At 44.5% G+C, this 12,392-nt stretch overlaps 1 protein-coding gene across 3 annotated transcripts; it reads right to left on the reverse strand.

Moving 5' to 3' along the window:
* Positions 1–4,255: 4,255 nt before the first annotated feature.
* CD59 (CD59 molecule (CD59 blood group)) lies at positions 4,256–10,553 on the reverse strand. Of its 3 annotated transcripts, none has more exons than XM_033007017.2 (4): positions 10,454–10,553; positions 7,576–7,648; positions 6,803–6,904; positions 4,256–5,852 (listed from the first exon to the last, which is right to left on the reverse strand). In XM_033007017.2, exons 2-4 carry the CDS (start codon positions 7,637–7,639, stop codon positions 5,659–5,661), a joined length of 360 nt encoding a protein of 119 aa, XP_032862908.1. In that variant the 5' UTR covers positions 7,640–7,648; positions 10,454–10,553; the 3' UTR covers positions 4,256–5,658. The 3 variants fall into 3 exon arrangements, with proteins under 3 accessions (XP_032862908.1, XP_032862907.1, XP_042641606.1); XM_033007016.2 differs by lacking the exon at positions 10,454–10,553 and adding an exon at positions 10,213–10,349; XM_042785672.1 differs by lacking the exon at positions 10,454–10,553 and adding an exon at positions 10,040–10,170.
* Between the last annotated feature and the right edge of the window lie 1,839 nt (positions 10,554–12,392).

The raw sequence follows: 12,392 nt of genomic DNA on the forward strand, positions 1-12,392 counted from the left end.
TGACTGTATTTACCAGCAAGATGCAAGCCCCTTGGAGACATGTAGAGATTCAGGCATACTAAACTTTATTCTGGCTGGAGAAACACTGCCATTATTAAATGTGTTTAATGTTTGGATAACAACAGTATCTAGATGCCCTAGTTAGCACAATAGCAAGTTACTTTATGTGCAGTTCTCTGTTGGGATTACTTTATTTTCTTATCAATTCCTCCTCTTTTTTACAAAATAAAAGCTCCTCGCTGGTCAGCCTCCTCATTCCTCTCACTCCAACAGGCAGTGGGAGGAAATTGCTTGTTCTGCCTATCTGTTTTTTCCCATGCAGCTGCTTCTTTCCACAATTCCCTGCATCCTGAAATAGCAGAGACATCCCACCTTATCTTTGATAAGCGATGGTAAAACTAGAGAAGGTCTTCAGATGGGATAGAGCAAAATCCCTACCAACCAGGTCCATCAGCCCCACCTTCCCACCAGTACTGTGGGGCTTCCGTGCTCTCCATGCCCAAACTCAAGTCAAAGGACAGCTAGTCACCACCATGCAGAAGGCAGAAAGTATGAGGAGGGATTGAAGGAGGAATTAATGGCAAAGACAGATCACAAGAATGAATTTTGGCACACATCGCTTGCTGTTACTGCAGCTTCCATTTGCTAGCTCATTCTTCATATGCTTGTAGGGAAAAATAACTCCTCTGTAAACCTCTGCCTCAAAAAGGGGACTAATGGTTCTGAGAGCAATGAATACGTAGAAGTAGACGCAGGGAAGAATACTCCTTGATGGTCAGATGGCCATTAGTATATAAATTCTGTGTATTGGCAAAAAAAGCATGCTTAAAGGTAAAAAGCTAAGCATGAGTGTTTAGTCATGCCACTAATTCAGAACAGAGCAAACCACTTATATAATTACAAAACAAAACAAAAAAAACCCAGACACTAATGGCAAGTCACTCAGCACCCACTGCAGAGAGCAGCAGGCACATTTGTACAGTAATACAGCAGTTGACCCTGAATATATTTTGCGTTATCCCGTATCTTACAGGACACAGCTTAACCACACAAAATATCTGGCACCTGCACTTACCGGTGGGGATGGCCTAAAATTTGGAGTCCCTGGGGCTCAAGCCCCATTTTGTGACACCCACCCTGAAGACTCAGAATAACCCCAGGCACCAGTACCTGCTGGGGGCTGACCAGTTGGCAAGCAGCCTTGCAGAGGAGGACTTGAGGGTCCTGGTGGACACCAAGTTGAACATGAGCCAGCAATGTTCCCTTGCTGCAAAGAAAGCAACTAGTATCCTGGACTGCATTAGGCAAAGTATTGCCAGCAGGTCAGGGGAGATGATCCCTCCCCTCTGCTCAGCACTGATGAGACGACACCTGGGGAACCATGTTCAGTTCTGGGCTTCCCAGTCCAAGAGAGACATGGACATACTGAGGAGAGTACAGCAAAGGGCTACCAAGATGATAAAGGGACTGGAGTATCTCTCCTATGAGGAGCTGAGAGACCTGGGACTGTTCATCTTAGAGAAGGTTCAGGGAGACCTTATCAATGTATATAAATACCTGAAGTGAAGGTGCAAAGAGGATGGAGCCAGGCTCTCTTCAGTGGTGCCCAGTGACAGGACCAGAGGTGATGGGCACAAACTGAAACACAGGAGGTTCCCTCTGAACATCAGGAAACACTTTTTCAGTATGAGGGTGACCAAGCACTGGTACAGGTCACCCAGAGAGGTGGTGGAGTCTCCATCCCTCGGGATATTCAAAAGCCATCTGGACATGGTCCTGGACAATTGGCTTTAGATGGCCCCGCTTGAGCAGCGGGGTTGGACCAGATACCTCCAGAAGTCCCTTCTGTGATTCTGTGACTTCCCACCAGTCCTTCAGTTCATCGTAATTAGCTGTTACAACTGGAAAAGAGCTAAATTCCAGTCCATCCAATCACAGTGCTATAATTAGATATAATAAGAGCCAACACATTAAACCATACTGTTACATAGAGTGAAAAATCATAGACTTAAAAATATGGATGAACATAACAGTGAACAGTCACAAGACTGTACGCAACGCTATACACAAAAATGACCAATTACTGCTACAGAAAATTTTGTAACAACCTAATGGGGGCTGTTTGGTCTTGCAAAACTAAAGCAAAATCAACTATTTGCACTGATGTAATACTTGTATGCAGAATTGATCACTGGCACCCTGCACTATATTGTCTTACTATCGCTAAATGGAATTGTATTTGATCTAAAGTTTTGATGGCTCTGGTTACTCACCTTTGAAGGCTGGACATCAAACCTGGATGTAATACAGCAGCAGTGGGAGAAGTGCCAATGTTCAAGCAGCAGTCACTGTTCAACAACCCTTTCTGCAGGAGAGAGCTCACCAGTCAGACCACACAGGCTTATAAGACACAAATATATATCAAAACATGAAACCCAGCATCATCATTTAGCTTGTAAATGGCGTGAGATGAGAATCAGCCTACATAACTAATCTACCTTTCCCAGGAGAGTGACAAAAGGGATGCTTTCCACTTGAAATCTAGTAAATTTTTTTTAAAGTTTTTTGCTATCATGGTAAATTCTCTTACTTTGCTACTTGCATTCTCACCACAAGAATTAAACAATGTTCCTGTTGATCTTTACAAAAGAAGTGGCCTTGTAGAGTGCAAAACACAAAGACTCATTGCTCAGGCTGCTTCTAGAAGAGAAAGGAAGGAGAAATATGATAGATTACACCAGAAAGTGTTCAAGGCTTTCAGAAAACAAATACTAGAAGTGATTGTTCAAACTATCATCAAACAAAATACAGAGCTTCTTTCTGTGTTTATTAAAAAAAAAAATACATAAGCAGACTAGACATCAATCAAACTAGTCTGAAAGTGCCAACCATCAAAAGAGAGACGTTGACAATATAGTAGAGCAAAAATGCTGCAACCAAGATGGTTTAAGCATAAGGAATCTATCAGCTTGTCTAACCCAAGATACAATCTCTGCTACAAACCTTGCCCCAACTCCATACTGCGTCAGTGCTTTAATACTATTTTTTCATCTAAAATGAGAAAGAGCTTGGCAAATGGTGATGCGTCAGTGGAAAAAAGTCACTGTGCAGAAATTACTGTCCTTTAAGTGTCTGCTTTTGTTAATCAGATAGGAAATAAAAAGATGGAAGGACAAGAGAGTAGGAAATCAAGAACCGTTTTCTTCTTTCTAGTGCAACATCAAATCACCATTTCTAGTACCTGTTGGATTGAGAATGCACATCAAAAGGTTCAAAGTATAATTAGCCTGTGAGAGCTGAGAAAAATAGTTTTCCACTTGTTTGGCTTCACAAGTAACAACTAAAATGCTTTCTGTTCAACTTGGCCACCCACTCCAAGCCAACAATTTCTATTAAGATCATTTACAACTTGGGGGGTATCATATGTAACCATTTTCCCTCCTGAAGCAGATATTAGAAGTTAGCCAAAGCTAAGAACTAATTGGGGGGGGAGGAGAAACAACCAAAGCTTCCACAAAAAATCTAGTCAGCACATAGGAGAACAAAAACATGCAGTAGTAGAAAATTGCAGACAGGATTGCCCTGAAGGCAATCACAGCAAGCATGTTAGATGCCAGTCATCTTGAGTTGTTAAAGCAGTCACGCAGGGACAACTCTTTCCCAAAATCATGGCACGCTTGTATGTCCAATGAGACAATTCTCACATAGAAGGCATTGAGGGAACACGTATCCTACTGCTTCCCTCCAGTGCCACAACATTGTTAGTTCATCTAGGGAAAGATCACTAACTCTCATTTCCAAGCACAGAATGGTTTGGGTTGGAAGGGACCTTTAAAGGTCATCTAGTCCAACCCCCCTACAACAAGCAGGGGCATCTTCAACTACAGCAGGTTGCTTGGAGCCTCGTCCAACCTGCCCTTCAATGTTTCCAGGGCTGGAGCATCTACCAGTTCTCTGAGCAACCGGTGCCAGTGTTTCACCACCTTCATCATAAAAAATTTCTTCCTTTTATCTAGTCTGCCTCTACCCTCTTTTAGTTTAAAACCATTACCCCTTGTCCTAACAAACAGCTCCCTAAAGCAAATAACCAATCTGCCAAAACTAACCAGCTACACATAGATCCCTTCTCCAGAGAAACCTATATGTAACTTGTTGAGAGTCTCTGGGTGGGAAGAGTGGATGCATCTCACATGGAAACAACTAGAGTTATATCCAGCTGTAATCAGTGTGTCAATAAATAACCACACTCTTCAGATTTTCTTTTTTGATACTTTTATTAATTAAATACTTCCATATTTTGAGTTATAGAGATATCCCAGAATGGTTTCATACCTAAGATAAGCTTAACCAAAAGATACATTGCAGAATACATGATGGTTTTGGACTAACACCCTTGTTATGACTGGGTGAACAGGTGTCACTGGTCACAAGCGAGGGTCCTCAGAAAGAGAGTGTGCCATTGGCAATGGACCACGACTCCTGCAGGGACATGCCAAGAACTCCAGAAGAGAAAAAGGAAAATTTGACACTGTACCTGACTGAGAGGGTCCCTAAGTACCAAAGAAGTACCAAAGTTCTGTCTCCACCAATGAGTCGGAGCAATGTACAGAATATTTCAGCCCCAGACCTCTTACACATACAGACTGAGCAGTTTTTATTCATGCTACATAAATACATGTATATTTTCTATTGGCATTTATAGAGTTGCATAAAAGTCAAAATATAAAGTTCTGCAAGGTTTTGTTTAATACACTTAGGTGGAAGATTGAAGAGTTAAGTTTATCTGTCATTGTTTTCAACAAAAACCAAAAGCTAACTATGTGGGAATGTGCCATTTCAATTCCTCAGCATTTTATAAACAATTTTTAGCATACCAATAAATACTCAGTGCAAAGAACATGCTTATTTAAAATCCTAAACATGGATAAAGTATAAGGAAAAAAAAAAAAAAAGCACGTTGTTTGCATGCTCACAGAAATATAAAAAGAAGGAAAAGTGTTTCTCACTTATAGCATTACTTTGGTTTTGGTTTAAGAAAGGTAGATGCTTTCTCCCAGAATAACAGTACTTACAAGATTATATCATTGGCTTGTAAAAAGAAATTTTAAAATGTTACAGTGATGGGAACAAAGAGTCTACATCAGTTGAAACTAAATGCTTCCATACTCATCATGAAGACTGCAGCGAATTTTTATTTATGATCCAACACTTCTTGTGTTAAGGGCAAATTCTCTGCTTGGTTTATGACAGAGGAATATTCATAAAAAAGAAGAAAAAAACCCACAGAAATCCCAACCAAAAATAATCACAGTTTATGGAACAGTAAGAAATTACAGTTTTCCAGCATAAAACCTACAGTATTTCATCCCTTTCACATCACCCACTGAAGTTTGCCCAGGTTCTCCACAAGATAACAAGGTTTTTTCCCCATGAATAGGGCAGGCCAAAATACCTGAATTCCCTATAATTGCTAACAATATACATCTCCCTCCCATTAAAGGAGACAGTGATTTAACAGATGGAACCTTAGGAAACAGAATTTAAAATGTAATGTTTCTGCTCAGTTAGAAACTGAAAATGAGAGAAGTATAATTCAGAAAGGAGTTAATGATTTTTTTATAATTTCAGCTTGAAAGTACAGCATACAAATGAGGATTATTACAGAAGCATCCATAACATGGTCATTACAGAGGCAATACTGAAGGCTGCTTTGTTAACCCCAGTAATTGCGCTCTCATTGCACAAGTCGTGTTGGCAGCAAAAGAAATCAAAATTATCCAACTGGAAGAATTCAGCAATATCATTCATACTGCACTGGGAAGTCTTCCAGCAGGAGGAAGTTCTCAATTTACCTACAAAAAAGAAAATTAAACAGATTAAGAGACTACTGAGAGTGATACCATTTTTTGTATAGAGAATCATTGCCTAGACTGCCATACTTCATTTTTTAGCTTCTTTTCAAGGGTTTAGAAGTTCCCAAAATTGCCTCCACTAGGAATTTAGTAGTGTGAACAGCAATATCAGGCCATGGTCCTGCCTCCATGTCACTCTCTTGTAGCTCTTAACCATACGTTAAGAAAGATTTCTATCTCAAGCTAACCAGTGCTTCCCATTTAGTCCAGATGACCCACTGGGGTGGGTCATACAGGGTGGAGCTTGAGTGACACCTACTCTGGGGCTCCTGACAGAGAAGGACAGTGCATCACCATTTAGCTCATCCTGTCGGATCTGACCAGCTTCATTTCCAGAAGCAACATGCAGAAGATGGAGCTCGAAGAGCAGAAGAGTCCTCCCCTTCTCCCGCTCTTTCCCCTGGACGCCAGAGATCAAACACCTTGTCTTCCATCTTCCCCAGCTTGACACCTCGAGTACTCAAATCCCAACTCTGGCAATGAGCAACCACTGAGGCTGCGTGCTGGAAAGCCTATGGTTTGTGCTCGTGAAGGTTTAGGCTCAAGGGAAACAGCAAAAGAGAAAATTCCTTAGGATGGTAGCAGCATAGAGCAGCGCCCTGTCTCCTATTATTTTCCAGTTCCCTTGGGCAGTGGGTTGTTCAGTGTTTGGGGTTTTTTTAATCTGGATATACAAATATCTGTGTGTATGCTTGTACAAGTATAAATTGTCAATCTAAATCCTCATTATCTTTACCAGTTGCTTGGATATAAGCATGACCTTCAAAAGTATTTGCAAACTTCTTTTGACTGAGGCTAAGAAACACATGCTAAAGTCAGATTAGAAGTGGACAGGCCATGAAAACTGATATAACCATGTTTATTTTAGGTCTGTAGGACACTATACATACCAAATTTCATCTGCAAGCAAGTATCTTCAGTCGCTAGGCAAGTACTATTGGTCTTGCACAAGGAAGGGCTGTTCTCACAGTGGTAACACCTTAGGGTATAACCTAAGACGACAAGGATTTATCTTTACTCAATAATAAAGTGCTGAAACAGTAGCAGCATTAAAAAGGGAAACAGAAGGATCACTACCTGCATCTAACTGTCACAAAAGACATGTGGTTATTAAACTCAACTTAAGCTAGAATTTACAAGCTTTTGTCAACATACAAACTGAGACTTGCAATTTTCAAAGGAAGATTTTGAAGCATATATTTATGTCATTTTTAAAAACACTCACCTTTATGTGCCTGCAGAACAATATATTAAATGTTTGCTTTTTAAATATTCTCTTAAAAGACTGCCTTTTCCAAAAAGACAGACAACAAGGAACACTTTCAGCAGAATTTTATTCTATCCCTTTTTTAATTTCATCTCATCTCTCTCTCATGCTGTACACCTAGTTTCCAATTTACACGACAGGAATCCAGTCTTCTAGCAGCAAAACACGTCTGTTGCCGTATTAAGCAACATCATAGTCTGCATCTGATTATTTCTGCTGACCAAAGACAATCAGCAACAGAAACAAAGCCCTACTTCGATGGTTACTGTTATTCCTCAAAGAGGTATTAAATAATCCAGGCCTTTCTTGTTATTTTTCCTCATTGGACATTTTTTCCATGATTTCCCCAGCCCCTGTCATAACATTACATCAGGAAAGTACCTCCTTTATACTCACCAGAACCACAAAAAACAACCAGAACAATGCAGGCAGTTAACAGGATGCAATTCATCTTGGTCATGCTTCTTCCCTAATTTGAAGCAATAAACAGAAGTTACAGACTTACTCAATTTACAAGCCTCATGAAACTAGCAAAATACATGGTGAGGATTTGAGGTTGCAACACTTGATTCAGTATGGAACTGAAGGTATCGGCCAGGAAAACCAGTGAAAGAGAAGACTGAAAAGTAACTTTGCACTTTCCAAGAGAGGATTTTTATTCTGAGAACTGAGATTTGAGCCCTGACAGGCTGTAGATGGGTCTCCTTTCTCACCTCTGATTACACCATTCAGCAGGTCTCCCTATTTCTTACAGCTACAAATGCACCTAACAAAAAGAGAGACCATTTAGATCTTGAATGCTTTTTCTTTTACAGCGATTCCCCAATAACCCTGGAGCCAGACTGTGCTCCTTCCCTCTCTCTGATGGGGTTGCAAAAGATTTGTTTGCACTAAGGTGCCTTTCGCCTCTCCTCTCCCAGAATTTCTCCCTCTCACTGAGGGACCAGCACATGCAATAACCCACCAAGTGACTGTGGCAATGGCTCAAGTCCTCCACGATTACTGTAACCATAGGCAGCAGTGAGATAGGAAGGTCAAGATTGTTTTTTAACACTGCAACTCCAAAGCAGGAGTTATTACACTTCTGCACACAGAATCTGAACTACAAACTGTATCAACTACTAAAAAATCTCTGCTATTGTAAGTGGCTCAGAGTGGGCTCAGAAGTCCCAAAGAATTAAAGGCATTCAGATAACAAGTTTCACTTATGATAAGACTGTAGTGAAAACAGTCACACTGCTGCTCTTGACCCTGTTAATAACTGCATAGAGAAATAGCTTCAAGCAGTAAGAGTCTAGTGTGGCAGACCATAAGCATGTTGGGATGGAATTTTTACCTCCCAGAAGACTGACTGTGAACTTGAAAAGACAGTTTCATAGTATGAGAATACTGAAATCCTTCTCAACCTCAAGTCCAGTTAATTTTTCTACTGAAACAGACAAATAAAAAACCCTCAAAAAAAAAAAAAAAAAAACAACCACAAAAACCAAAACAAAACAAACACACAATTTCTTTTTTTCTTGTCTGTATGACCTACTGCTAAGCACGAAACCTAAGAAAACCCAAACCATAATGTGCAGGAGGACGAGATGATTTTCTGGAGTAAACAACTTTTTGAGAAGCCTTCCAAGACCAGAGGCTCATCCCACAGTAATGTGATTCTGCAGGACTGCCACTGATGTGGTGGTTAAAGCAAGAGCCTTTGTGGAAGGCAACAAGAATCTCCCTGGGAACCTCTTCCAGAAGCCCTCTGTCACTCAACAATGTCAGCAGAGTAAACCAGTTTTGTCTCTTCGCAAAACTAAGTCTAAATATAGGGCAGATTAATAAAAATTATCATAGTCAGTGTAACAGCTGACTATGTGTAACAGACAGTAGTAGTTTGACCAATCTATTTTTGTGAAAATGAGTAATTTTTTCTGTTCTCCTGAATGACAAAGAGATGAGGCAACAGCAAAAATTCAGCTTAATAAAACCAAAAATACAGAGAAAGCAATTCACTAAATGGAAAGGAAACAAAGCAGATAACATTTCCTAAACTGAATTATCTAAATTGCTGTTTTAACTCAAGCATCCAGCCAATCTCAATAACAAGAAAAAGCGATTGCAACAGCAAGAACGGCTTATTGCCTTGATTGTGCAACAGAAGCATTCCTCTGCAGTCCCACCTGGGAGAGAGCACACGGACGAGACCTGGCTACTACTATTCACCATAACCTCAGAGCAGAAAGAGGCAAGAAAAGGGCCACCAGGAATAGGAGCCCCGTTCCTGGGGGGGCCGAGCCACTTCAATGCCTGGTCGCCCCGCTCCGTTCCCCGAGGTTCCCTGGAGCCAGCACCCACCCGGCAGCTGCACCCTGGCTCCCTCCCATTTTTTTTTTTTTTTTTTTTTTTTTTTTTTTTAAGTTCGCTGCAGCACGCCTGGGGCGGTATCTGCACCCCCAGCCCCTCGCCCTTGGCCGTGGCTCCGGGGGGGATTTCCCTGCAGGACTCCCGGTCCCCGGTGCCCGCTCCGGGACCCCGCAGCCCCCTCCGGGACCCTCCATCCCCTCCCGGGACCCTCCATCCCCTCCCGGGATCCCGCAGCCCCCCCGGACCCCCGCAGCTCTCCCCGCCTTAGCGCACTGCGGTGCGGCCGCTCGGCCGGCATGACTCACACCCTCGGGCAGCCCGGGAACGTACAAAACCGATCCGGCCCCCCTGGTTAATAAGGTATAAATACAGATTTCCACCCCAAACCTTCCCCTCACCCCTCTCAATTCCTAGGAAAAAACCGTTTATCTCCCCCCTCTTCCCCATCCCAGCCCCCGCGCCGCCGACCTGCCCGCTCGGCCCCTCTCCCCCCCCCCCCCCCCCCAACCTCCGTTTCGTTTCTGCAGGCAGGATCAGGCTCCCGGAGAGACGAGGGGCTGCTCCTCGGTCCCTCTGCGCCCCGATGAAGTGGGGGACACGAGGATTTGTGTGTGCGTCCGTCGTCGTGTTCCCCCCCAACCCCCCCCGCCGAGGCGCTGAAGCCGCCCGCTCGCCCTTTACCTGTCCCCGGCCCCCGCTGCCGCCCAGCCCCGCACCGACCGCTCCTGCTGCTGCTGCTGCTGCGGGGGGGCTGCGGCGGAGCTGCCTCCACCAGCCGGGCCACCCCCCCGGGGGAGGAGCAGCGGCGTTGGCCCGGCCAGGGGAGCGCGAAGCCGCCCGCCCCCGGGAGCCGAAGCCGAGGGGGGTTGAGGGGGGGGGGGGGAAGCGCGGAGCCCGGTGCGGGCGGGTGACCGACCCGTACCTGCAGAGTGCTTAAACGGGCTGTGGAAAGTTTTCCGATTGCATTCCTTCCCCCCCCCCAAGGGCACACTCGCAGGTGACAGATGCGTGTGTGCAGCTGGGCAGCGCCCGGCTCTGACGAGCGAGACGGGAGCGAGCAGGGTGGTGCTGCGGCAAAGAGAGCCGGGGGGATGCTGGGCTGCATCAACAAGGTCAGCACCAGCAGAGATAGAGGAGTCATTATCCCGCTCTACTCAGCGCTTGTCAGGCCACACCTGTGGTACCGTGTTCAGTTTTGGTCCCCACTATGCAAAAAAGATGTGGACAGGCTGCTGAGGGTCCACAGAAGGGCCACAAAGATGACCAGGGGACTGGGAAGCCTGCTTGAGGAAATGCTCAAAGAAATGGGTTTGTTCAGCCTTGAGAAGGCTTAGGGGAGAACTTATCACCTTATTTAAAGCATGGCTACAAAGAAGATGGAGACTCCCCTTTTTACAAGAAGTCACATGGAAAAGACAAGGGGTAACAGGTACAAGTTACACCTGGGAAGATTCTAATTGGACACAAGAGGAAAATTTTTCACAATGAGAACAACCAGCCCATGGAATAATCTCCCTAGGGAAGTGGTGGGTTCCCCAACACTGGGGACTTTTAAGATTCAGCTGGACAGGGGGCTGGGCCATCTTGTCTAGACTGTGCTTTTGCCAGAAAGGTTGGACCAGATGATCCTTGAGGTCCCTCCCAACCTGGGATTCTGTAAGTCTGTGACGCTCATTTTTCATGGGGCTTGTCTGATGGATGAATGAAGAGATGCTCCCCACCCTTCATTAACTGTAGCTCTTCCTATGTTTAATTTCTATCCCAGCAGCTAAACCTGGCCTTTGTACCCCCTGCACTCCTCTTCTGCACCCAGAAACCAGGTTTCAAAAGGTAGATGGGGGAGGCCTCAGAGCCACCGTGACCAATGGCCCCCAGCTTCTTGGGTAGACATAGAGATGAAATAAATGAGATTAGCTGGACTGCAGTCAAACACTCATCACCTTCAAATGCTCTCTTCCTAAGGCATGATGTGGCCACGTCTGTCACACATTCCCACTTGTGGTTAAATAAATCATATGAATTAACAAATAGGACTAAGGAAAACCATGAAGTTTTAGAACGCACAAAGGGGAACAACCAAGAATGAAAAGTGGTGTTTCTTCCAGGAGTAACTGAATCATAGGATGGTTTGTGTTGGAAGGGACCTTAAAGATCATCTGGTTCCACTCCCCCTGCCCCGGCAGGGCCCCCTTCCCCCAGCCCAGGGTGCTCCCAGCCCTGTCCAACCTGGCCTTGAACCCTTCCAGGGAGGGGGCAGCCACAGCTGCTCTGGGCACCCTGGGCCAGCGCCTCACACCCCGCACAGGGAAGAGTTTCTTCCTTAGATCTCATCTAAATCTCCCCTCTTTCAGTTTAAACCATCATCCCTCGTCCTACCCCCACCTCCTGATCCAGAGTCCCTCCCCACCTTTCCTGTCCCCCCTTTAAGCCCTGGGAGGCCACTCGAAGGTCTCCCCGGAGCCTTCTCTTCTCCAGGCTGAACCCCCCCAACTCTCTCAGCCTGGCCTCCCAGGTTGCTGCTCCAGCCCCCCCAGCATCTTCGTGGCCTCCTCTGGCCCCGCTCGAGCAGCTCCGTGTCCTTCTGCTGTTGGGGGCCCCCGAGCTGGCCCCAGCACTGCAGGGGGGTCTCCCCAGGGTAATACAGATCTAAAACATTCACAATCTAGAAAAACATTGAAGGAAAGGAAAAGAAAGTAGTCAAGGACAACAAGAGTGTTTTTTTGTTATACTGAGAGATTTAAATCAATGCTATTTAGAAGTAAAAAAAAACCAAACCAAACAACAAACCAAGAATGCTGACTTGAATACAATATGAAATACCTGTAACTACCAGTTGTATTTTAAAAAGTACTCCAGATTCA

This window comes from Tyto alba, unplaced genomic scaffold, assembly GCF_018691265.1.
Source record: "Tyto alba isolate M040663 unplaced genomic scaffold, T.alba_DEE_v4.0 Super-Scaffold_8, whole genome shotgun sequence".
Classification (NCBI taxonomy): domain Eukaryota; kingdom Metazoa; phylum Chordata; class Aves; order Strigiformes; family Tytonidae; genus Tyto; species Tyto alba.

What these genes read in the sequence shown, in the direction of transcription:
- CD59 (XM_033007017.2), bottom strand. Translation starts at nt 7,639, where the DNA reads ATGACCAAGATGAATTGCATCCTGTTAACTGCCTGCATTGTTCTGGTT. An exon ending in GGTTGTTTTTTGTGGTTCTG is followed by an intron (nt 6,905 to 7,575) that starts GTGAGTATAAAG and finishes TTGTCGTCTTAG; the next exon opens with GTTATACCCTAAGGTGTTAC. An exon ending in TTGCTTGCAGATGAAATTTG is followed by an intron (nt 5,853 to 6,802) that starts GTATGTATAGTG and finishes TCTTTTTTGTAG; the next exon opens with GTAAATTGAGAACTTCCTCC.